At 41.8% G+C, this 27,023-nt stretch overlaps 1 protein-coding gene across 1 annotated transcript in view; it reads right to left on the bottom strand.

The window, feature by feature from the left end:
- Positions 1-27,023, bottom strand: part of robo3 (roundabout, axon guidance receptor, homolog 3 (Drosophila)) — an 83,577-nt gene that overhangs the window by 27,776 nt on the left and 28,778 nt on the right. Inside the window, exons 3-7 of the mRNA XM_053442378.1 lie at positions 17,392-17,549; positions 15,812-15,932; positions 14,120-14,258; positions 13,013-13,140; positions 2,278-2,402 (exon numbers count right to left, since the gene is read on the bottom strand). Coding sequence (XP_053298353.1) covers positions 2,278-2,402; positions 13,013-13,140; positions 14,120-14,258; positions 15,812-15,932; positions 17,392-17,549 — 671 coding nt within the window. The remainder of the gene's footprint in view (positions 1-2,277; positions 2,403-13,012; positions 13,141-14,119; positions 14,259-15,811; positions 15,933-17,391; positions 17,550-27,023) is intronic.

Raw genomic sequence — 27,023 nt, 5'->3', positions numbered from 1 at the left:
TGTCATGACGCATTAATGTTCACTTGGGGAAATAGTTGTACAATTTGTTTTATAAATGTGTTCTCGTTTGTGCCTTTAAGAGGGGCAGCAATTGAAAGAATGAAGAGTCTCAAAACCTCAAGTTAAACACAAAGGAATATAAAACCCTGCTTGAATTATAAGCACTTCTGAATTTCTAGAACATAATGATAATTCAGACTACCATCAGATAGAAATACAAATGAACCAATTTTACCATATTTTTTAATTGAATGTCTAAAGTTATCAAACAAAATTAAACTTGCACAACTTTGAGATTATTCAATTACAAAACTGATCCTGGAAACAATTACTGACAACCTTGTGTCTGTCATTTCATCAAACAACCCGGTGCACTGCATTTCCAGAGAGCTCTACCTTGGTTTCATCTGTCTATAGAAAATTATCAGAGAAAGACTGTGGCTCATCTCATCTCTGTTCTACAAACAGAAGAAAGTCTTCTGTGGTGGCCTTGTAGTCTTCGGACTTGTTTTATTTTTTTAATAATAGTGATTGTGGTTCTCTCCTGTGATTGTGATAAAGAAACTGGAAAAAAGCCAATTTCTATGCAGTGAAACCTTCACTCATTGGTTAATTCATGTCATTAGAACACTGAAGGTCAAGCACAGTGGTGTCTTCTTTATTTGTATTTTGTTTAGGAAACTAATTCTGATTCATCAGAAAGTTATCAGAAATTAATCCAATCAGAAATTAATCAAAAAATCTGTCTGTGTTACGTTTTGTGTTTGTACAATTTTACTAATATGTTAGGTTTTTGTCCCCAGTATAGAAAATAAGGGTTTTTGCATTTATTTATGTATTGTGGACTTAATAATATTAAATTATAGATGTGACTTCTTTGATAGTTCAGGAATCAGAGCTTTTGTGAGCATGTCGTCAGTCAAGATGCAGAAGACAAGGAGGATAATGTTGAAACATCATCTCTCTCTCCTTATGTCTATGCATGTTACCAAACTGAAAAATATACAGCAATAGAAATACATCTAACCAAAAAAAGGTATGCACAAAACATACAGACAGGATGTAGCGGATGGAGGAACAGAAGCAGACAGTGGATTCCTTTTTAAAGAGAAGTGCTAATTTTAGTGCACATGGTCAATGTTTTTTTTAAGCCAGACAATCATTTCGAGTATTGGTCCTCTGTGTGCTGTCAGTATTAAAAAGATTAATAAATGAAGCAGCAACTGAGGATTGGTGCCTGTAACTGATCTCTGACATTGCATCTGCACCATGGAGACCCTCAGCTGTGTGTGTTATCTATTGATAAGGGGGTACGTTTTCAGGGCCTTGCTCAAGGGTACTTCGACAGGGGGCATTAATGTTACTGCAAACCCAAAAACCTTCAGGCAGCCTGGTCCAATGACCTGTTGAGTGCAATGGAACTAAAACAGCTGTTTGACCTAAGTGGTATCTAGCCTGGGAAGACACATTTTTTCATTTACAGCCTGAAAGCAACTCACACTCAGCCATGAAAAAAATATTTTTAATTCCTGATCTCCTCTCTTCTTTGCTTCTCCATTTGTCTGTTTATATAACAGCACATTGCACTGAAGGACTACTGCTAGTCTCAAAGTACTACCCACATATGTCCTCTATTCCTCCATGCTTTCTCCTCTTTATCTCTCTCCTCCACTCTTGTTCTCCCTCTCCAACACATTCTCCTGGCCTCCTCCAATCTCTCTCTTCCCCCTCTAATCTGTACCTGGGAGCCATGCTACAGGCACCCACGCTCTGTCGTCAGGCCTTTCAGTGCATTCCAACAGGCTGCAATGCTTATCTTACACTCGCCTTTCTCTCACACACACGAACACGCACGCGCACACACACACACACACACACTTTTGGAGAATAATATCCTGCGAGGTTGATGGGAAAATAAGGTGTGTGTGTGTGTGTGTGTGTGTGTGTGTGTGTGTGTGTGTGTGTGTGTGTGTATGTCTGAGTCACCCTGGCATTAAACTACAGGATGTCGATGAAGACCATAGCAGTGAGAAGAGATGCATGCTCTCTTTACTGCACATGGGAGCAAACAAGCTTACACCAGACTTCTGTGTTATAACAAATTGACTGAGATCAATATAATCATTTATCAGTGTTTTTTAATCTATGTTGCATTGCGGATCCTTGAGGTTACCTAACAAACAAATGTAACCATGATTTGTTCACGTATATTTGTCAAGTATTGCAGGGTGCTCATTACAGCGCTGATTCTAATACATGGCGCACACGTTTTCTTACCTGGCTGCCTTCTTTTTGCCAGAAGACGGCAGGAGGAGGGTTTCCCTTGGTGCTACAGAGGAATGTTACAGTGCGACCTGGTGCTGTGATCTGGTCCCGCGGCCGAACCACAATCTGAGGGGACACTGCAAGAAAGAGAGCAAAGAGAGATTGTGAGCATGTCTTAATGTTTGTGTGTGTGTGTGTGTTTGTCTGCATGTGACACTGAGGGCATAAGGGCATTAAACCATGACAGGCCAACAGTGATGACAGCGGCTCATAAGTGATAACTCTCTCACTCAAGTTCTCTCCGTCTCTTTATCTCTCATTCCCACGCACACACGCACAAACGCACACAGAGACACAAGGACATAAATGTGCAAATACAGAGGAGCACTAACACATGTACACATCACATCACTGCTGCTGTTCGAGGCATCAGTGTTCATCTCACTGCTGTGACTCTTGAAACACATTGAACAAGTTTAAAAAGAAGTATGAACATGAAGAATATTTTTCATTTCGAGTCGATAGCGCCAGGAGAGGCTCTTCTTCCTTCCTCAGTGAATCAACACTTCTCATTTAAGGCAGCTAGTGAACACTGAGGAGTTCAAAGAGGATAATGTATGTCAGCAGCCTTGTGGAGGCTGAGAACTTTTTCTGTTAGCATCTGTCATAGAATGTGCTTTCAACCCTCGGTTACAAGTATTAACTCGAGGTTGCGAATCAATTATAATCTTGATTAAATCATAAGGGGATTTTTTGTCAAAATTGCAACTGGTGACGCAGTATGCCAAGGCAAAATAAGAAACAAATTATGATGAAGATGTTCTACTTATCAAGATAGCAGTCCCTTTTTATTTGTAGTTTATATACAAAATGCGTAAATAAAATCATTCTTATAGGCTACTCAAAGAGAAACAATTTGACTGATTACTAATTACTCATTAAAAACTATTATTTGTGAGTTAAACACTTTCAACTTCCCCTTCAGAGTAGAGACTGCATGCCTCACCAAATACTGACAAGTGATATTTTCTTATATTTAGTAGCATACATTGAGAGTAGTGGTTCTATTTAGACCGCTAGTAATCCTCGTAAACGTTAAAGTGTGTATCTGGATGAAGGTGAACCACTCCAAAGTAAAAACCAGCAGATAACCAAATCCAGTTCACTCGGATTGAGATTTCACTCTTTGAACAGCTGGACCCAGGGGTTGGATGTATTTCCTCCTTTAGCTTTAGCTTCTGTATCGCTTCATTCACAAAACAAGGAAGTACTGGGCATGAGTAGCACCAATACTGGGACGTGGGCCGAAAGTTAAAAACAATGTTGTCTGCTTCCCTGCGAGTTTAAAACAAAGGCGAGAGGAAGAAAGAGTTTTGCAGTCTGGCTGAGAGAACGGGGGCGAGGGAGCAGCGATAAGTGAAGCAAGAAAGACAAAGCGGAATTGTCTCACTTGTTTCAGACTCAACAAGTCATCTATTGAAGAAAATTGTTTTTTCAATATTCTTTTTCTTCTCTTCACATCACCGCTGCTTCAATTAATGAAACATGTAAATACAACAACAACACTATGGATTTGATTGTTCCCTGTGTGCAGCAATAGTGTTTCCCACAGTCACATTTTAATCCATCAACAGACTCATTTTATCCATGTTCATGTTTACTCAGGAGCAAACTGTGCACAGAGGGCTGCTCTGGCTTAGAGTGTAATTCCCGTAGCTCTTTATTACCTGGAAGCATTTGATTGAAAGGAGCACAAGGCTACAAAGTAGATCCTCTGTGTCCTTGGTTTCTTTGGCTGCGACTGATTAAGCCAGTTATAGATGCTTATTGGATAAGCCATGGCCCATGACAATCAATATACTATATTTGGGATGGAGCCAATCAAAAAGGTCAGAGACCAGAACCAAGAGGAGCCTAAATCCAGAATTGTCGGGCACTTTTCCGAACCCAGGTACCGGGCTAATCAGATCGAGACGGCGATCATCAGATGAAGGGCATAAGGGGAAAGGAGCTGAAAATAACTGGAAGGCTATCTCACTTTTTGTCTGCTGTAACATGTCACTCCATAGCACTGTGTGCGAGTGCGGCAGACACACACACACGGACACACACACTTCTTTGATTTCTATTGATTCTGTTGTGAGTAACAGGCCTCCCTCCACAGAGAGGGGGTGTGAATGCATAATGATGCCCTCCACCAGTCCTAATTGATTTCTCATCTTCCCACCTGATCTCCTGCCTCCCTTTCATTCTCAGTCTCAATTAGCATAAGCAGAGACTGAGAGAAAGAGGAGAAGCGTCCTTCAGAGAAGAGGGACAAAGAGAAAAACTGAACAAATAGGCACATCTCCAAGTATATTTTTCTTTTGAGAAATTTGAATGTGCACAGAGAAAATCCTGAGTGAAGAACCCAACATCTCTAAAATGTTACATTATATTGTACCTTGGGATGCAAAAGTGCCAGTGCTTTGTTAAAAGTACTGTTTAATGTAAAAGTGTAAAATGTAAGTTGATGTTATTCAGAAATGCTAGAGATGGTCTTTTCTTTTACAGATTTGCAATAGAAAAATACCTTGTGAGAGAATAAGAAATGTAATAAATAAGCAGCACAGCCCCAGTCATAACATGGTGTATTACTCTGACCCACAAATTACTCTGTTGCAGAGGTCAAATACATCATAGTTGTTGTTTCAATTTGTCAGCCGCAAACAATTACGCTTTGGGAAGTCCTTGCTGACATTAGTTACCTCAGAGGAGGCCTGTCTCTTGTACGTTTTAAGAGACTTACAATTCAACTGAGGAGAAAACAGCTTGCCAACCAAGATAAATAAGTTGGAGGGTCAGGTCAGCAAAACATTAAGTAGATTATTGTGAAGTACTGAAATTTTGTCTGATATGAATTTTGGTGCAGGGTCTGGGACCGAGGAGTCTGACTACCCAAACTCCAGCACTTACTCGCCTGCGTCTTGTTATCACACACCTCTGATATGCATGCACACTGAATTTCATGAATTTAACCCCCCCTCCCTTTGGGAATTACTCGACCATTTCTTATCCTAAAGACTGCTTTCACCACAAGCTCCTTCAAATCTTCACACAGCAGGAGTGGATGCATGTGTCAGCTGCGGGTTGAGTCCCAGCTAATGGGGGCCTTGTCTGAGATAGGCAGGGTCATTTCCTGGAATCAATGCGGCAGTCCTCCAATAAGCCCAGAGGTCAAAGTCGGTTGTCTGGCAAACTGTGAGAATAATGGCGGAGTTCAGGAAACATTTTGGTTTCCATGGATATTATCTGTTTTCAGCCCTTTTCAACAATATTTTCCAACTATTTTGACTGCATCCTGCATTTCAAGAAGGCCCCCCAAAAAAGTATTCTACTAAACACCCATTTTTTCCAGGTATCAACACTTTCTCCTTTCTCAGATACTAAATATTCCTGTGAACTGATTCCAGCACCATTGATGACTCTCTTAGTTAACATCTGTCGAGCGGAAGCTTAATATCCACAATCAATCGCCATTGTAATTAATGTAAAATAGGTGATGCTTCCCTCGTCCACATGTTATGGAGATGCTCTCGCCTGGCAGGATATTAGATGGGAGTTTTCCAAACTGTATACAGAATAATAAACTCTGGACTGCAATCAAGTCATCGTGCTGTGTCATTAAGATGGAGGGATGCTGCCCTGCCTGCTCCGTGGCTGGAGACATCGTGTCCTGTGCAAGCCTCAAAAAGATTCACTCCTCACTTTCGAACTCAGCTCTGAAAGGTTTGGGAACTTTCCAAAAATACACCCGGGAAACTTCAATCAAACTCAAGATGTACTTTCTCCCTCTCCTTTTAGTCCTTTCAGTCAGTAGAAGTCTTCTAAACCTCTCTTATCTTGTCTCTTTATTTATTTATCTCTTCATTTCTCTTCTCTTTCATCTCTAAAAACAAAACCTTCCAGCACCTTTCAGTTGTACTTCACGAATGAAGTACACTTTTATTTATGGAATTCCAGCTTGGAACAAGGATTGCACATGGTGGGGTTATGCTTCAGTATCTATTACGTTAATAAAATTTGTCAAAAACATCCGCTCTGCATTCCACATATTAATGTGCACTTTGAGCTACATAAAGAGCCCAAACGTGCAGTGATGTTCGGGTGTGAACTGTAGAGTAGGATATGGGCCACAGGCACTGAACATCGGCGATCAATCCCTGGCTACCTCAAGGACAGGGTTCCTGTCAAGGCTGATGCAAGGCCTGAAATGTTAAAGAAATGCAGTGTAATACTCTCTTCTTATGTAATACAACTCCGGGCCAGTGCACATACACATGTAATGAACACACATGAGAAAATATGCTGTATCACAACATCGTGTGAAACAAGCCATATGACAAAACTTTGTCAGCACTTGAGCGTTCCCCCCTTGCGCCTGATGCAACGTCATAACTTTGACCCAAATACAGTGACAGCTAGAAAGATTCAGGCTATTAAAATGCTATCTTGGTGTGGTGCACAGCCCTGTCTAGAGAATAACAGCGTTCGATTTGAGGAGGCAAGCCGACATGTTGCCCGAGGCTGTAATAAATAATTAGCAATAATAGGTGCACTCGGCGCAACACTGAGCTCTAGATTTAGGGCAGTGAGAGACATTAGCATCTTCACATGGGATGAAAGCAGGGAGATAGACGGATTGTAACAAAACCGCTGAAATATACATGACAAAAATCTGCAAACAGAGCCTGCTTGAAGCTGCACTATCTGCACAGCACGTCGCTTGTACAATAATTCAGTTTCCTGGGATTCTGGTGTTTAGGTCTGAATACTTTTAATGTTTAAGATTAAGATTAAGATATATTTATTTGTCCCAAACACATGCACAGACATGCACAGGCACACTCATGTAGGGAAATTTAACCTCTGCTTTTAACCCATCTGGTGCAAGACACACAGAGCAGTGAGCGACCATGTACGGCGCCCGGGGAGCAGATGTTGGGGGAGTAAGGTGCCTTGCTTAGGGGCACTAGACAGGGTAGGGAGAATCCTCTTGGATTTTTGGACAGATCAATCCAGGTTCGTCTTTTGTTGTTTCTCCGTGAAGTCGAACCAGAGACGAACCAGAGACGAACCAGAGACCTTTTCTGCCCATAGTCCAAGTTTCTGCCACTAGTCCACCGCCTCTCCTAAACTGACAATAATAATAATAAAAAAAATGTATATGCCTATCAAGCATACATTTTCCAGGGTTATGAAATGTGTAACCAGGTCTGTAAAAATGATGGCAGATAAATTGCGGACTTCAGGAGGCAGTGACAGGGAGGTAAATTGGGGAACGTCTAAATAGAGAATGAAACACTTGAGATAGGAATTCAGAAGGAGCCCAGAGACTTCTTTTATATCCTGGATGTTACCAGAGCTGGAAAACGCATACACGGCTAACATGCCAAGAGGGAGGCAAAAATAGTCAAGCACTGTAAGTAAAATTTCCACTGCTTTTATGATAAGAACTGTCAGGCTGAAGGAGGAAAGTCTGGTTGGAGTGTGAAGTGCTTGGTCTCTTTAAATATTTGTGTGTGCCTCTGTGATGAGAAACATACACAAATGTGAAGACATTTCAAATGCCAACAGCTAAATCCTGAGTTTGGTGCGACATTTATAATAAAGTTTGAGGTGATCAGGGTTAAATTGTGTTCAACATTAAGCTGCAGTCAAGTTGTGACATTGACACGATGGCTTCCCTTTCACCTCCTTAATGATAGGTCCATCTCAGTCATGTGGAGCAATAGCTGCGCCTCGTGCCCCAAGTAAAAACCTGTTGGAGGTGCACAACCCACGGAAACGATGCTGCATGCCAGTTGAAATGACATTGTTTCTGGTGGCCCACTTAAGGATATGAATGGCAAGCATAAAGCAGGCTTTAGGCTACACACGGACTATTCTCTTGCAGTCTGTCTTCACTTGCTTTCTGTGCATAGGTGTTCAGGGAGGAATGGCTAGAGGGAGACACCCGATGGCAGCACAGACCACTCTCATTTGAAATCAGATGCTTTTGTCCCAGAACGTTTCCTCCAATAATACAGAACTTTCTGGCTCTGATTTCAAAATCAGATGCCCCTAGTTTGTTGCAGTGGGTCCGTTTCAAGATCTTATCATGAAGCCTGATCCCTGTCCAGTATCTTAGGATTTGTTTTTATATCTGGTGTTTCTGCACAGAACGATAATGCAGGAAGTAGTGAACCCTTTGCGAGTTCAAATGTAAAATGTGGAGGTCAGGGTGGGTTTGCAGAGAGTTCATGCAGACCATAACCGTTTGCATTGCATTGTAATTACAGCGCTGAATAGTCCTGACTGGTCACTGTCTGCTGATGCTGCTCTGGTCAGGTTCAGGCAGGGGCATCATCTTCATAAGCAAATTAAAGCAGACAAACATGTCAACCGACTGCCGGCAAACTCGCACTGCGCTCCCACTCCCACAGATCAGAGTCTGCTGGCGTACGGAACCAGCGTGCTGCTCAATCGCACAGCAGAGGCAGACAAAGTGCTTACAACAAAACAACCGTATCTACCCCCCACCCCCAACCGCACACTTGACATGTGATTTGCACCAACATACTGAAGCTATCACAGACAGGGGAACACAAATACACACACACAGTCCCAGCAGGAGTTCCTCGGGGGCCTGGATGTGACAGGCAGCTGTCACAGTCCCACGCCGATGCAGACAGCGTTTTTCACACACTTGCGCTTGAGTAAACAGACTCTCACTCTGCTGCGTGAGTCTTCAGCTCCTCTCATATACCCCCCCCCCCCCCCCCCTCAACGGTTTCAATTGTAAATGATGATTGAGGAGGTTATTTTATTTCCTAAGCAAGTATTACAGCTGGATCATCATTTATTTATGCTGTTATTTAAGATGGACGTTTGTGCCAAGGAATTCAGTCTAATGTATTAATTAAAACTCTGGTACAGCTTTAAATACACTGCAAATTATTTATAGACTCTACACTGTATCTAATGGCAAGCACCGTCAGGTAAGAAAACAGTCTAACCTTCTCACAGCATAAATTAAAAATAAAGTGTAATTTCTTAAAATCCAGGTTGTCCATCTTGCCTGCTATCTGTACATACAGTAGGAAAAGTAAACTAAACTCTGATAAATAGGTCACTAGTTTGGTCCAGTTTGGGGTAAAAAGGCTCAACAAAACAATCTTTTAAAAAGCATGTGCACTTCTATGTTCTTAATCCCTCTGAGCCGACTGCTGTGTCATCAAGGTGTACAGGACATTTAAAAAATGGGACAAGACTTTAAAAGAAAAATATAATAGGGAAGTGCAACCTAGTTGAGCTGAGTTTTTGGGATCGTAACGTTAACAGCCCCCCCCCCCCCCCCTCTGCTATTAGAGATTAGTGTGCCCCAGTTTAATTGTCCTTCTTGGGCTCCACCCTTGTCTACCCCAATTTGTTTGTCTGAACAATGTCAAATGTAAATCACAACCAGTTAACTGTGTCGGATGATAAGGTAAGTGTCAGGTTTCTCATGTTGTCCCTCCTGTACGAACAACACATTTCTGACTTTTCTTTGAGTCTAAAAATATTTCTTCAACCCACGTTTTGCCCATTCATTTCAATAATTGGCCATTGCACACTTTCAGCTCACACTTATTTGAAATTTTCAAAACCAGGTAAAAAGATCCCATTGCTCGTGTCAAAGTGACAACACAGTGAAAAAAAGTGGTTTTGTTTGCATTTCAGATTTTCCATACTTCAGATTTTATGTTGTGTGAACAACTGAGAGAATTCTATAAAACACAGAATTGTTCCTCTAGGAGACATTAATCTGGTGATGTCCTCTATCAGTGTGTGTCATAGCTAAAAAGGGGGTTTTCATTCCTCTTTATTTGTCCTGCCTACGCACACGGTAAGTGACTGAGAGGTGAAAAACAGGTATTGTTAAATGATGCCTACCCAGAAGCATCAAGCCAGTTCTACAGAAATGTTCAATGCAGACAAAAAACAAAGACTGTGCTTTCTCAGAAACAGAAAATGTCTGACCACCCGTTTCTCAGACACCTGTGAAAACTCTTTTTCACAATGACGTATTTGTCTTAGAGGAATGCCAATGAAATGGTCTTAAGCTTTTCTACAACACATAGCAGAGAAGAAACAATACTTTCATGGTAAGAGGTCTGATCTAGTGGCTTTCTTCTATTTCTCAACAATAAAAACGAGGATCCTGTGCTGCCTTTTTCATCATCATTTAATGACCAGAAGCTGACCAGTACTTGAGGAAACCATATCAAGCCCAAGCAGCTTGGCGCTACAACTCAAACAACATCGCTCTGTTAGCCAAGGGGGCTCTGCTGGAGAAGAAACACTATAAAACTGTGACTATTTCTCACAGTAGAGAAGCGGAGAGAGAAAATTAAATTGTCAGATCATGTGTGATTAATCAGTGTATGACTGCAGCACTGTTATGTATTTTTCATTTGTTTTACAGTGTGGGTAATATTTAGAGATTTATTCACTGTATTTCCTTTCCACTAGGTTTTTGTTTTATGTATTCAACTGTGTTTGCCAACTAAATTAAAAGATCCTTGGTATTAATGGAAGCTCTCTCTTTGTAGTAATGGAAGCTACACCTTGATGAGTTAAAACATAAATGAAAGGTTGTTATGGAAAATCAAAAGCCTGCTCCCAGCGTTTCCAGAGGCACTTACTAAAACTAAATGACAATGATTGTTCACAGCCAGTAAATCAAGTGTGGAAGTGGCGGTTATGACTCCTACATTGCTAGCATAAAGGTGCTATATGTACGATTTCTCTGTTCCCAAACATGGTTTCTTGGAGGTGATGGTGCGTCGCCAAGAGATTCAGCCATTGTTGCATTTAGAGTCGAGAGGTTAAAATATGTACTTGAAGCAGGACAACTTTTTCTGTTCCTCCCTATCAGAAAGTGACAGGAAGAGCATGCTAACTTGAGTAGAGCAAAAGAAATAGAACAAAAACAAGCTTTAACACTAATGTTGCTGGGTAAAGAATTAAGCTTTATACTGAACTTTCAACATCTCTAATAATAGCATAACTTACGTCTAGCAACATCAAAATCGGAGACTGTATCTGCATTATCTGTCATGTGGATTAAGTCTTTCTCTCAGACACACACACGCTCACACACACACACATGCAAAGATGGGATGAAAAGGAATACTTACAGGATGGGCCGACTGCGACAGAGTGATGCAGAAAAAGGGGTGGAAAAGAAAAAAGGGAACAGAAGGAGGAATGAGAATGAGATGAGGAGCTCATGGTGAATGGTGGATATTGGATGAACTATTTGAACAAGACAAGAGAAACACTGTAGCACCACAGCCACCCAGTTCTATTTTAAATTAACATAATTGAGGATGATTTGGTTGAATGTGGACAGACCCAAGTGAAATTGGCTGCAGCTGACACTGAAGTGGTCTGTAAAGAAAGCAGCAGGGGATGGGAGGGAGGCGTAATGATGAAGTGAACATGGATACAGGTGATAAGAGGTGGTATTTAGATTGATCTGTGGTTTTCCATCCTACATGGTCACATCCTGTGTGTGTGTGTGTGTGTGTGTGTGTGTGTGTGTGTGTGTGTGTGTGTGTCTGTGTGTGTGTGTGTGTGTGTGTGTGTGTTATTCCTATTAACCCTAATACTGCACCTACATGCACTAGCCCCACAATCAATTTCCATTTGCCTGGCAGCTGCTGCTGGGAATTACTTCTTCAATCTGCTACAAATTTCTATTAGTAAAGTGACTTACATGTGCAAGTGTGTGCATAAGTGTGTGTTTACTCTTGCACAAGCAAACACCCTGCGTCTGTTTATCAGTGCCTGCACGCAGATATAGGCTGTGAGCATACATGCATTGTCAGATGTCAGAAAATCTGTAGAGGCTGGAGGGCCCGCTCACATAATCAACTGACGCAGAGTAAGACTCTAAATATTCTCTTTTATCATCACAAATGACAGATTTCTCATTTCTCAGTATTCTAATGCAATTTGAATGCTTTTTGATCTCGGCTCTCTTTCAAGAGGGATGACAAGGCAAAACTTGAAAGGAACTTTAAGTCCATTTTTCACTTCTCTCTCTTGTAGTTTGAGCTAACAGCATGTTGCCAGTCTGTCAGTCTTCTAATGGACCAACATCTACAATTCTAAACATTCTGGACATTTCACGATAACACGTTCATAAGGTTCTCGCAGGCCTGTATTTTCAAAGCCTGGGGAAACAGAGGGAATATTGACTCGATGGAAAATTTTCCCCGAAAGCAAGACAATTAAATGACACTGCATGCTGGCAGGACAGCTGTGGGCCTTGCGTGATGAATCACAGCAAAAATACTCAATAAATCCTGTGTGTAAATCTATTTAATAATCACAAGCCAAAGATACTGCCAGTGCAGCACTCGAATACAGGTCATAGTTCACTTCTTTGATTGTATTTCTAAAAATAAAGCAGGATAAAACTTTTCGATTTACTTACTTGCATATTTTTCTATAATAAGTCACTTAACATTGATTTACATGACTTGTTTTTATGCTGGACACGCTGCCAATCATTCCCTTCTGGTTCATTCTCACATTTGAACATAATCACTTCAGCTGCCATCTCAACAGCCGTCACAACCACAGACTGAACTAAACTCAAGCTGGGATTTCAGAAGAAATTTGGCCATGCATGTATTTGTGTGGATGGTGAGCGAGGTGGAGCGGCCCCGTGTCTCACCGTGCACTTGCAGGGAGCCCGATGCCTCGGCCTTGCCCACACTGTTCTCGGACACACACGTGTAAGTGCCCTCGTCCTCAGCTCGCACCAGAGTCAGACGCAGACTGTTGTCACTGCGGATCTCAAATCTGGAAAGACATTGAAAGACAAGATTTAAGACAAAATGCAATATATTGCCGTAGAGCAGTGGGTGAGTTTCACGTATTAATGACATCTCCAAGGTTATCTGTATCATTAAAGCGCTGAAGATGCCACTAAGTTAACACAAATTGTAAGATTCTTACAATCTGGAAGGTTATTCAATGCTGCTATCATGTGGCTTGGTAAATCTGATCACTGTCATACTGATATAAACAGAACACAGTGAAATATTTCATGCATGTGGACACAGAGTGCGTTGTCCTGTATGGCTTGGGGCCTCCGTCAGAAACTCAGAGTGTCTGTGCAGACCTGAATCATGCCGACACCAAGGATACATTTTCCCCTGGTTCCCCCGAGGGATCATTAATGTTTCATCCAATCAAATCCAGCGAGCGAGACTCTCACAGTATTACAGTCGCAGTGTTACTCTGAATGTTGAGTGAGTATCATGGGAGAAATCCTCTCTCGGGAAGCACAGAAACTGTCTTAAAGGCACATGGCAAGTTTGACAGCTGTTAAACAAATATTTAGTTTAACATATGACTGTCTGCACTTCTTCCTGCATGATTCTATCAATCATTTTTTATCTGTAGTATTTTTTATCTCAGGAAAGATTCTGCACATTTGTATATTAAGTATCAGTGATTTGTTTGAATAAGTCCTGAGTGATTAGATCTTTACATTATGTATATCGTAATTATATGAGTTACAGAGCAAATCTCGGATTGGATGACTTTATTTCTTACCAGGGAACTAAGACTTGTTGCTAACATGAACACAGTCACTCTCTATTATAAGGCTGTTTTATCTTTATAACTGAACTACTTGTTGCCGAAATGTAATACATTGCTCAGTAACATCCCGGCACCAAGCATTTTATTGTTACTGTGATGATACCGCGTTTGGACTGAGGCATCATGCAGTACCAACAGGGAGTACATGTACACACTGTTGTTTCCATCATACCTGCCACGGGGCAACTCTCCCTCCTCTCTCCGCCAGCGTACGTTCGGAGTCGGGTCTCCATGCACCTCACAGAAGAAGTCCACCGTGTCGTCTGCCAACACCACCTGGTTCACCGGCTGCTTGGTGAACATTGGCCTCTCTGGAGTAAGACAGAGACGGAGAGGATCAAAACTTGCTTGTTGTGCTACTTCCTAATTGCGATTGGATTTCCTGTACTTGTCAGCAATTGAATTAAAAATTGCCTTTGTGTGGACAAATTTGGAGCCACTTGGCTGAATTTAGACACAGCTATTGATGTATCACATCCCGGAGATCTCAATTGAGAGAAAATATAACAGATAGGAGATAAAAGAGAGCCTGTGTGTCTGGGTCTGTTGGAAGTGGGGTTTCTATGCCAATGTGTGTTTACTTTAAACAACGACAAACTGATATGGGTGAATCGTGTTGAGGTTGGAGCAGATCAATGTAGAACAACAGTTACATTCACTGAAATGAATGCAACACAGAGAAGAGAGAAGAAGTTGGAGGAGATGATGCATGCGACAAATGAACTGATTGTGAAATAAGAGGGGTGAGTTCCCTGTGCTTGTCCGACCACTGAGAGACTTGTAGTTCTATTCGTAGGGAGCTACACTCATTAGGTCAAGATGTAGGTTGTAGTATTCATTAATTCAACACAAAAAGTATAGGCTTTTAGGCACGGTGTGGAAAAATGCACTGCACCAGAGCCCATTTGAGTCTAAATCTGTGTTCCAAGCCTATCCAACCCCTCTCTAGGACAACAAAGACCCAGGATCCCAAACACACACAGGAACTGATGATGAACCTCTACTGACTTATAATTATTACTAGAAGTATTTATCATAAGAGTGATTAATCAGGTAATTGGATTGTTGAAGCAGCACAGTTACATGGGTGGTAGAATCAATACACCGGTGTCATGCAGGCTGTCCAGAGAAACATATAGGAATTGTAAGCTCTCATCACGATCATAATAAGTTGTGATAGCCTAGAAATAGTGCAGATGTGCGACGGCTATTATCTTACAAATTTCACAGATGGCAGTAATATTACAAATAAGGGGAAGTGTCGAGAGGGAATTTTCAACCATAAATTGATTAATTGAGTGTTACACACTGGCTTTAGGTTTACTGTTGCACTGCAGTGTGCAGATGGAACAGCATCTGGGCGGTGAGGATGAGGGGGTTGGGACTGCTAAGAAAATATCAATTTTCTATCTGTTTCCTGGGATCAATACAAACTTCGAGAGGGCTTATGCTGCTGCTCTGCTGAGAGCAAAGCAGAGATTCAGAGACGAGGAAACAAGACGAGAGGTCAAGAGAGCAAAGCAAAGGGCAACTGGGAGGGGAACATTCATCTTCTATTCCAACAGCGGAGAGAAGAAAGAGCAGCAAAGAAGAAATAAATTCAGGAAAAGGCAGAAAACAGGATATGTGTGTTTTGAGAAGCCTCTGCAGGAGGCATCGTAAATGTCTTTACTATAGATGACAAGAGATTAGGATAATTTATATTATTTCCTATGTAAATTTCCTATACATTAACTGGCCATTGTAATCTGAACATATAGAATTTTCCATCTGAAGCATGTTTTTGTGTATTCAAAGAGTCAAATAATATATACAATATATGCATGTTTTCCATCACTTAATAAGATACATAAACACAACTCACCGAAAACCACTAGTTCTGCAGGATCACTGTCTTTCTCTCCAACCATATTGGTACCAACACACACATACATGCCAGCATCACTTTTCCTGGTGTTGGAAATCATCAGCTTGCCACCGCGGATCTGAAAATGCAGGACACAGGGATGGCAAGAAGAGGGAGGAGGGACAGGCAGAGGAAGAGATATGAACAGGTATGAGGAGGAGGAGGATGGGGAGGAGAAGGGAAATTGGTGGTGGTGGAGGGGGAAAGAAAAAAGACAAATGGAGAGAGGTTGGGAAAAGGATATTGAAGCACGTTAGTCAGGAGAGAAGCCACTCTATCATTTTCAGTGTATGTCATGACAGATGGCTCCGCTTGTTCTTACACTGTTCGACAAAGGGTCTAGCTCCAGGCCATAGCCATAGAAACACCTTCTTCTGCTGTGTGTATGATACAGTAAGTAGCACCAATGATTCATTGTTTGATGATGACACACACTGTGTGCAGACATCTTTGATTCCAAACTGCAGGTTAACATATTGGTTACCTTGTATTCTAAAGTTGTGGTGCCACGTATTTTCTTTCAAGAAGGTGGGTTTGTTAACCTTAAAGGACTAAATTACAGCAATCAGTGCAGTAGCAATTTATTCAGCAATTTGTTTTTCAAATCATGTGTGATGGAATTATTGTAATCATAGTCTTCTCATCAATAATCAAAACTCAGTCCCTTCCACTAATGGTAATAGGAATCCTTAATCAGAGGAACAATTTTTATAGCGGGCGGCATCTCTGTTTATGAGTCAACAATCTGTAAATTATGGTGCATGGAGCCTGGTGTCATGGCAGAATGCCACAGGGGAAGATGCTGCTCTCTAAAACAAACATCACAGCGTAATTAACGTTTAGCTTTCCACATTTCAACTGTGGGAAAATATTCTTTGGGCTGATGACTTAAGTTTGAATTGGTTGTAAAGAAACACAGCACTACATGTGGCATAAAGAGGCACTGAATGCCAACTTTAAAACATAATTCCAACAGTGAAGGAGTAAGCATCATGATATAGGGCTTTGCTACCTCTGGGTCTAGTCATCTTGAAGGGGAAATTAATTTATCAGTGTATCTTACAGGATAATGTCAGGGTGGTCTACTGGCTGAAGATCAGTACAAGCTGGGTTATGCAGCAGCACAGACCCTTAACATTAAGGGTAAATCTACAAGAAAATGACTTCAAACCAAGAAAATCCTCCTAATGCAGTCGGAGCTACACCGATAGAGCTGCTGAGGAATGAGCTCAGAAAGTCGTTCACACCAGATGTCCTAAGAATACTATAAATTCCTCCTGATCATGGTACAGCTTGATCTGATTGAGTTCAAGGGTTGACATATTTTGTCTACCAGCGATGTGAATATGTTTGTTATGCATGTGTTCAATTAAGACACAAAAGATAAGAATTGTTATTGGATTTCTGGTGGAAGAACAATTTGTCTGTCTTTACTTGTGACTTGGATGAAGATTAGATAACATTTCATGAACAATTAATAATGAAAACTGTTGCTACAAACTGTTGCTACGGTTCCTAACTTCCACTAGCCAACTTACAGTGATCCTCTCATCTCGATCATTGACCCGGATGTTGTTTCTCTTCCATGAGATGGTGGGTTCAGGGTGCCCTCTGGGTGGGATACACTCCATGACAGCTGGCTCACCAGCTGCCACCACCACATCACTAGGCGTCTGACGGAAGTCATCTCTAAGAACTGGAGAAAAGAGCAAAGAGTCAGGGAGATGCTAAGAATAAGTGAACACCTCTTTGCTGATGATACCATCTTCTATCGTGCTTTGGATATATGTAGTTCTGCTGACATCAAGCTGACATTTTGCCTACAGATGATCCTTTACCTTACAAGACTATGCATACGAGTCATATTAACTCTTTAATGACATTTGGTACTAAAAAGAAACAACATGAATGGTGCAAACCAAATATCACGAACATCTCTTACTGTGTGAACGGAATAACACAAAGGGTGAAGGGACATTGACACTATAGGACTGAATTTAACTTCATGTGCATGGGTCCCTACGGATCTTCAGTGACTTAGTGTAATGTGTGCGGCATCACAGCACATCAATATTGGAGCTCTTGTAGCTGTTACACACAAAGCAGATGAATAATTCAATCTGATCCACAAACAGACACACACCCTTGGCAAATGCACATGCATTAAGGCACTTGGATATGCGTCCTGAAAAATAACTGACCATTTAAACAAAGTACATCATAGAAATATATAAACTGCCAGACGCGCCTCGGAATCCCAATTCCAGGAAATATCTCTCTCTACTTTCTTGGAATCTATTCATAAAACATTAGAGATCTGTCTTTGCGTCTCCCCTCCTCTGTTGCTTCCATATTAATACCTCTGAGCCTGTTACCTGAAGGCATTGGGATTTTTCTAACTCAAGTCTCCAGAGCTCTGTGACCTCTCAGATTACAGGTGTGGTGGATGGTTCTGTAGACTAGAATGATGTTCTGACAACAGCAGTCTACCAAAAAGAAATGAAATGAATGCAGGCCTGCAGGCGAGAAGTCTGGTCTGAGCCACTCTTGGTATTTTTGGAAGGAATAAACCAATGAGAGGGTTCATGTGGCATTCCTATCTGGCCTGAGCGTCCCCACAAAACCCACCCTAACTGATCTGAAAAGCATATCCTCTCAACCTTCCCTTTCTCTTCACAACTTCCAAATAGCACTTGGGGTATCCAATTTCTACCCTGAAATATTCCACAAAGCAAGCTTTGAAGCTATGGGTAGATGTGAGATTTGGACATCAAGGAATTGGTGGATGATTAATTGATGCTTGAGGATAGCATGGCTGACTTGCATGCATTATAGTGATCCAGCTGATGTCAGTCAGTCGTATAAATATTGGGACATTCAACTCATGCCCTGACTCAATTCTCTCCTGATAATACAGTTTTCTGCAGGGCTGTTGAGACTGTCATGAAGGTGAGTGGAGAGAAATTCAGTCATGTCAGTTAAAGCTTATCAAGGAAAGTGGAACATTGCCCAGACAACTCAACACAAAAAAATAACAATTTAATAACTACTCATCTTGTAATTTAACCAAATGCCTTTGTCATCATTTCTCACTTTTCAGGGTGACATAAAATGTATTAACAGGAGCAGCATTTACATTCAATACCAAGCCGGTAAATTAATTTATTATGTAAGTACCCAGATTTTTGCAATTCAGCCGCTTTCAGAGTCGTTGTTGTTCTTAGACATTGAGTACATCTCAAAAGAGGACTCTATCAAATCACTGAAATAAGAAGTTTAATCTGGCAATATGACAAAGTAACCTGCAGTTGCGGATTTGGGTTCCATTCAAAAGGTGATTCCTTTAATATTTATTAAGGGTGCCTTCTTATTGTAAAGGTGACATTTTGGTACTTTAAAGACACATTTTGAAATTAAATGTTCACAACACTAACTAAGGGAACACACCATGCCTGCAGCCTGCAGTAAAAGCTGATTTACAATTAGTAATGCATTATATTCAATGTGCTTTCCACTGAAAATAAGTCTTGAGTTGAATAAACTTGTGTTCTGGTTATATCTGCCCTGAGATTTCATTGAATCCAGGAACGTTTTCAAATCTCTGTCAGAAAAACTCCTAAATCTACTAACTGGATACATTAAGCGTTGAGAGCCAATTAAACCCATGGAGTAGAATATGTTGTATGTTATTACACTTGAATATGAAAGAAAACAACTTTTGCTTCCAGTAAATCCAGTGGCCCAACAAATGTTTACCTAAGCCCATCCACATGCTTTTATGTCCATGTAAAGAGAGTTGCACATGATACTGTTTGTCGATAATTATTTGCTCCAGGCCTGTTGTCATCATTTATCAATACTGATAGATTGTGGAACATGTACATATGTGTGTGTCTGTGTGTTATGTAGGCATGCATGTCTTTATACACGATGGGAGGATATGCACACGAGTGTGTGTACGTGTGTGGTCGTGTCAGTGAAGACACAGCACCAATGTCACTATAATGTCACAGGCCAGCAGGGGAGGGTCACCGACTCGTCTGATTAATAGCACACCTCACCTAATGACAGCACTGGCAGACCAACAATGCCCCAGGATATTAACATTATTATCACCATCTATATATCTATCCGTCCATCCATCCATATGAACTCACTTACACCCAAGACTTCTAAGGACATTTCTTTATCTCAAATACCTGGCCTTGTGTGGAAAATGCATTGTATCTATGTGTCAGGCTGTACAGCACAAAGGCTCATTTCTCTTCTTGTCGAGATAGTGTTGCGTCCTTCCTGAATGATAGTAAGGGGGTGTGTGCGTGTGAGAAGATAAATCTGCCTGTTCTGTTGGTAATCAAGGTCATGGGAGACGGGCACATCAGTGTTTAAGGAGCGAAAAGGATATTTTTCATTTCCTCATTAGCTAACAGAGCCAGTTCTCGGCTCTGCCTTGATAAAATGCAGGTGTACACGATTCATTGTTGGCTCCTGAATCATTATGTTGCTGTCTTTTTTATCTGTGTCTCTTGGAGGGATGAAATTACCGCTTATGGTTGCAGTCAGACTCATATCCTGGTGGACAATTATTTAGCCACCGAGCATTTAGGGCATTCCTAATCCCATTGGGCCATCCGCTCCTGAAAGGATATGCTTAACCACACCCCTGACCTTATCGGTAACTGCTGCCGACATTTTCCTCAATCACTATTCGCAGCAGATTCTGAAACCCTGACCAAATTGTTCAGGAACCTGTCCCATCATGCAGAGAAGATGGAAATAGGACAGTTTGCTGCACCCCAGGTCTGAATTACCATGCAGTAGGGTTAAAGGGCCTCCGTGATGACCTGTCACACACCATTCTGAGATCATGGCTCCAGGGGCCTGCGATCTTTCCCTTTTCTACTCGTCAAACTCATCAGATCTGAACGAAAAGTGGGTCTCTAGAAGTTTATTAGGCACTGGCAATTATCCATGAGGCCCTTTGGGGCCCATATTAAGTGGGTGCACTTTGACCCTTCCTTTAAACCCCTTCAACAAAGCCAGAGTAATCCCCACTACTGGGCCTGAACGGCAAGCTTTAATAAGAGGACAGACACACATCTACACACACAACTGAATAGAGTTGTATAGGTTGGAGCTGAAAGCCTGCAAACTTTAATACAAATGTTTCACCTGCTCTGATTTACACAAATAGTAAGATGATGACAATATGTATCAATCTACAATAAGGTATGTTGAGACATTTTTTGTATCATCTTGCAATAATCATTCAAATGTATACTCAAGTTGAAATATAGGTTATTTGTGTCATGTTTCTATAATTAGATTCAAACAGGTTACAAAGGCTTTATTTGAATGATGGGAGAGATTTCAAGTGCATCAAGCTGAAACACAGCCGTAGCAGAGATGAGGAGTTGTGCCCTTGGGCAAGATACTGAATCCTGAATTACCAATCAAAGAAAAAGTGCTGCCCATAGCTGCACTGTATGTGTGTAGTTGTACAGAATTGTCAGAAAAATGAGAAGGTGATTTATTGTACCTCAAAGTGTGTTAATGTATCGTGTTGAGGAATTTTTTACCATCCTCACAAATTACTGTATATGCCAATATATATTATGTATATTTTATATTACAAATGATATCTGTACAGGAGAATAGTGCCTGTCTAATTCCACAGATACTCCCTTCTCTCTCTAAGCAGTACCAAGGTCAGGTTATAGATAAAGGGCCAACAAATAGTAGATTGTAGCGTCTACGCGTAACGACTTTCATTTCTAATTCAGATGCGCCAGCATAGAGAGGCACCAACTTCAACTCTCCCCAACTTCAGCTCTTTTGCTTATTTTACAAGTTGCTAGACTTAAGGGCACAATGTGATTTAGGAATGCATACTTTAGGCTTAACTATCTAATAGGATGTGAACACCTACATGTGACATAGAGAGTGACAGCAATTTATGGATGTGCTGTTAGAATGGGTGACGCAAGTAGAGGGAGATATATAGGGAGGCTCTGGAAGACATCTGAAGACTTGTGGGTGACAGTTGCTCACGTTACTCTGTTAGTGTTTGTATATTGTTTCACCTTCTGTTCATGCATCAAGTCTACATTAAAACGTTCTGCATAAGACATTAGCTGCTGCCTTTCACCAGCTTCCAGAAAATGTCCATAACAAATGGGAGTGTAAACTCTGTGATTTACCACATGTGGAAAGTATATGGGCTTTGCTGTATATCAGGGCATCATTTGAGCATTTAATTGCACATAAAAAAACACCTTTGGGGAGAGCTCAAGCTCACTTTTAATTAAATGACTTTATCGCTGTTGTTAATGTGCGAAGTGTGTGTGTGCTTTTATTTTAACCTCTTTGGGACCTTTTTGGGATTAAATAATGAGGCAAAGTCATTTGAGGTCTTAGTTAAGGTTAGGGGCATGATGTTGAACTGAGGTTAGATTAAAACATCAACTGGTTATGCTTAAAATAAATGCTGGGGTTGGAGTTGGCTGTCAGCTATGAATGAAAGTCAGTGCAATGTCCATACAAGGATAGCAATGCAAAACTGTGTATGTTTGTGTGTATGTGTATGTGTACGTGTGTGTGTGTGTGTGTCTGTGTGTGTGTGCGTGTGTGTGTGTGTGCCTGTGTCTCATTTCCCCCAAGAATAAATATTCACTGCAGAAAGAGAGTGACCGATAGTCCCTTGAAGAGAGGGAGGGGAATCAAGAAAGGCGTCACAGAGTTCAAGCTCTGTTGTGGGGGATTGAGATGGTCATCTGTCAATCCGTCAGCTTACAACTTGTCCCGACATTGCAATCTGCTCTGCTGTGAACACACACTCATAAACACACTGATGTTTTTGCTCTTTCCCCTTATCCCTTTATCAAGCGCAATAAGACACACACATATACATGTCTTCTCTATATAAGTGTAGCCAGTTCCCCAAGGCAATATCTGTCTAGGGCCTTCGGCTCAACAGGGGCCCCCATCAGAAGCCATCTTCCAACAGCCACTCTCATTATCCAGAGTGGACCCCCTCCGATCCCTATCAACCATTACACCATGATGAAACGGCCCACACAGGATATTGGTGTGTGTGCGTGAGTGTGTGTGTGTGTGTGTGTGTGTGTGTGTGTGTGTCTGGATGGGAGGTGGGTGTCTCACGGTTGGAGACAGATGTCCGTGCTGCCACAAAGCAGCCATTGCCCCCCCACCCCATCCAGTACAAACACAGGCATTCGCACAGATACGCTGCACGGCAGCTGCAACAGCAAATACAGAACAACATTGCCTGCATCTAATATGACCGCCTCAGTCCAATATACAGACTGACTGGAGACTGCAAACCCCTGCAGTGCATCAGCACACACCAACACACACACACACACACACACCGTCTTTATTAATTGTTTTTTGACAGCTGATATGAAATGTCCGTTTTTCTCTTAAAACCGACTTGGTTTGTTGCAGTTCTATTTTTGTCTTACATCTGTAATTTGGCTCTTTGGCCTGAAAGTCTTTGTGCCCTTCAGTAAATGGTACATGGACAACTGAGCTGGCTCTAAAGCTAAATGAATGGGAATTACAGCGACAGGTCATTTCAATTACTGCTTCCATGAGTCCAGAGGGGTCACCTTCTTGGTCTAAAGGACCAACCTTCAGGAACACAATCACATACATACGCAAGCACACACACACCCACACACACACACAAACTTGTTAATCAATGTCTGATGCATTTTTCCTGACAAATTTACTCCCTCTAGTTTCTTTTGTCCCTTAGCGTGTCAGCTGGCATAGCCACTTAGGCCACCATCGCTGCTGTTTAGCACCATCAGCTGACTCCATTTAGCAGCCACAACAGCTGCCCACACCCCACCCAATCCCCACCACTCTTACACACAACCCTCACACCAGTTCTACCACCAAACCTGGGCTAATGGTCCTACGAGCCTCGATGACAAGAGCATCAAAATGACTTCTTAGTGCATAACTGCAAAATAAAACCCCTACAGATTGTGGTGGAGGCTGATAGAAATAGATAGAAATGTTTCTCTACCGGTGTGAGTCGTGTGGAGATCAGGCATTGAAATGACATGTCTGACAGATCACTGGAGTGTTTGCAAGATTGATCTTGGTCAGAAGTTGACAGAAAATCTCTGCAGTTCAAATTAAAAGGATGAGAAAGCATTGGTATTTCTCACAGCAAACCACAGGAAAACCAATTATTAGCCACTGGGCTCAGATAAGACTGGAATGAAACCCACAAGTCACTGTGATGCATTAAAAGCTGATTATAAGCCTGTTATTAGCATAGATAAACCTCTTATAACATAATCATCCGGCAAACCCAAGACATTTACATTCGATTCATTATTCAAGTCCTGCTTTGATACTGTTTACGATGCTTTAAAATGTGTTATCAGCCCTGCTACATGAAAAATCCTGCCCAAATTGAATTAAGTGATAAAATATAAAAAAGCCCCGATCAAACCCGGCCCCGCCTCCCAAGTGATGCAGAGAAAATAAATGAGGTTATCTGTCAAGGTGCAATGTTTCACGGCTTAAGCGCTCATAAATGCCTTGGCCCGCCACAGTGTCTTGTCACACCCAGACATGTTGGAAGGGGGGGATGGGGCACGTGGGGTGGATGAGGAGCAGGTGGGTGGGTGAGGGGGTGTAATACTTGGCAGCGGTGATGTCTGCAGCCAATATGACCGTGGGCCCCACATGCAGCGGTGGGACGGCACAGGAGGCACTCATTATCAGCCACACAGACACCAGGGGGAAAAGGGTGGTGATCACAGGGAGGGATTGTTCTGTGTATGTGTGTCTGTGTGTGTGAGATGGGGGGGGGCTAAAGACACGCACATGGCCAATAAACACACTGAGGGGGCAGGGGTTAAGGATAATCGGGCCAACTTGTGGGCACCTTCTTAGCAAGGAGCTGCAATCATGTGACAACGAGATTATGTTTTGAAGCCAGTTCTGGCTTTACATGCCACACCATGCATGTGGTACAAATTATGTAACAATTACAATAACAAGGTTTTGCAACCATTATATGCTAAAAAACAGTGATTGCATCCAACCAGGGAGAGACAGGGTATAGTTATAAGAGACATTCAGTTGCCGTATATGCGCTTATAGCTGCAAAAACGTTTCTTATTATAAAGACATCACCTCCTCTAAAAGTAACTGTATTTACTGATAGGATTTCAAAATTGTCAGTCACTTCCACTAAACATCCAATTGAATTGTAAATCTGCTCCTGCAGTATCCTACCAAGGAAACCATATCTAAATTTGAATGTTAAACATCAACACTGATATCTTGCATGTCTCATTTCAACCCTGACCTGCCAACTCTAAAGCCAGATTCATTGCTTTGCTTTAAGGGGTTACGGCAACACAAATGGCTACTCTGTAGCTATCGTGGACATCTTCTTCATACCACATGCTAACTGCAATAACCCTGATTGGTCGTCTTGCTGTAGTTGTTCAAGCTGGTGGAAATTGTTGAGACTAAATACCACCGGCAAGCAATACAATTTTTTTTTTATTCCCTCTCATTTTTCACTAACAAGTCTAACAAAGTCATCAGTGCAAACCTTCTAGTCGACACGATCGCCACTACCAAAATAAATCAAATTCGCTATTTAGCAATGAAGCCTTTCCACTATTGCAAGTGTCATAAAGTGGATGGAAGAATGTTTATGTGGGAATATGCAGTAATTTAATGCAACATGTGGCTGGATTATGTACAAAACATCCATCTAGTTTTGCAGGGGTGCTTGTGAAATCCAACAGTTAACCGCAAATCAAATCCTCCACCACAGGTATATGATGGTAGTCATGTTAACCTCTTGCACCACGCATAAATCCCGCCAGCTTTAAGGCACATTACTGCCTGCATAGGCTGCATGTTATCTGTAATGCATTTCAGGCCCTGAAGAATTGTCCAATAAAAATGGAATTCCAATGGATGCTGGGCTGCACTCTAGATGTTCTCATGCTGGAAGTATTTCACTTCTGGTTGTACAAAAACAATTGGAGCAAGAAAATTCCGTAAAGCTTTTTACTGGACTCAAACGTATAGTCATTGTATTTCACTTAACGTAAGGGATTGTAGTTTTATCAGGCTCAACATGGTAGTCCAATTACGAGAAAGATAAAGAAATAGATTCAAAATTCGCTTTAAATGGAGCATTTACAGTAATAGATAAATAATCAATGATTTTTTTTTGAGAAACCTCAACTGTGCTTTGTGCATATCTCCTTTGTTTGTTGACCCTAAAACTCCTCTGTAGTGCACAGGTCTATTAAAGACCTTGTCTAACCATCCATCCCTCCCGCTAGATCCCCCACCTCCATCACCCACCGTATTTGCCACCCCATCATTTTGCCATCACACATGCACGCACAGTCGCACAATCACACACATACAAACACTCACTCAAACAGAGCAGAACAGGCCTGAGGCATGCCAAGGCCATTTCAGTGAAATCACCATATTTCAAGTCAAGGGGGGATGGAGATATTAATCTCATGTCAGAGCCACCTACCCCTCTCATTAACCTGGCCCTACCGAAACGCTTTAAGTTTGTGCAGAGATACACACATGAAGCCAGTCTGCTGTAAACACAGACATGCCGGTACATCAATACACACACTCTCTGACCAACTTCTCCTCATTTCAGTGCAAATCCTTCCAATCTCCTGGCAGGAGGAGTGCTCACCTACGTGTGGCTCAGCAGCAGGTTCCCATCCCAATTGTGAGCTTGTGCTGCTGCTCCGGCTGTGTTCACCCACCCAGCAACCTTGAGGTTAATCCACCGCAAACCTTCGCTGGCATGCAGCGTTGGCCTCCCTGGTGTGTGTGAGTGTGTGTGGGTACATGTGTTTTTCTGCCAATTTCTCATCTATGCCTTTAATCTCTGCAAATCCTGATGGGACACACACACATGACTCCCCAGACAACCTGCCGACCAAACTCAGCAGTGTATGGACTCTGTAATTCCTTAGGATTTAAAGTTACAATGTTGGCTTCTAGAAATTCTGTCTCAGAGAGGGTAAGAATTCCACATGGCAGACTGGTGGACCGAGAGACATCCCTCATTCAGACAACCCAGAAGCATCTACTCTGCCGAAGTGTCCTTGGGCAAGACCGTGAT

The sequence above is a fragment of the Pleuronectes platessa genome, chromosome 15 (genome assembly GCF_947347685.1).
Source record: "Pleuronectes platessa chromosome 15, fPlePla1.1, whole genome shotgun sequence".
NCBI classification, from domain to species: Eukaryota; Metazoa; Chordata; class Actinopteri; order Pleuronectiformes; family Pleuronectidae; genus Pleuronectes; species Pleuronectes platessa.
This window is presented reverse-complemented; position numbering and strand designations above follow the sequence as displayed.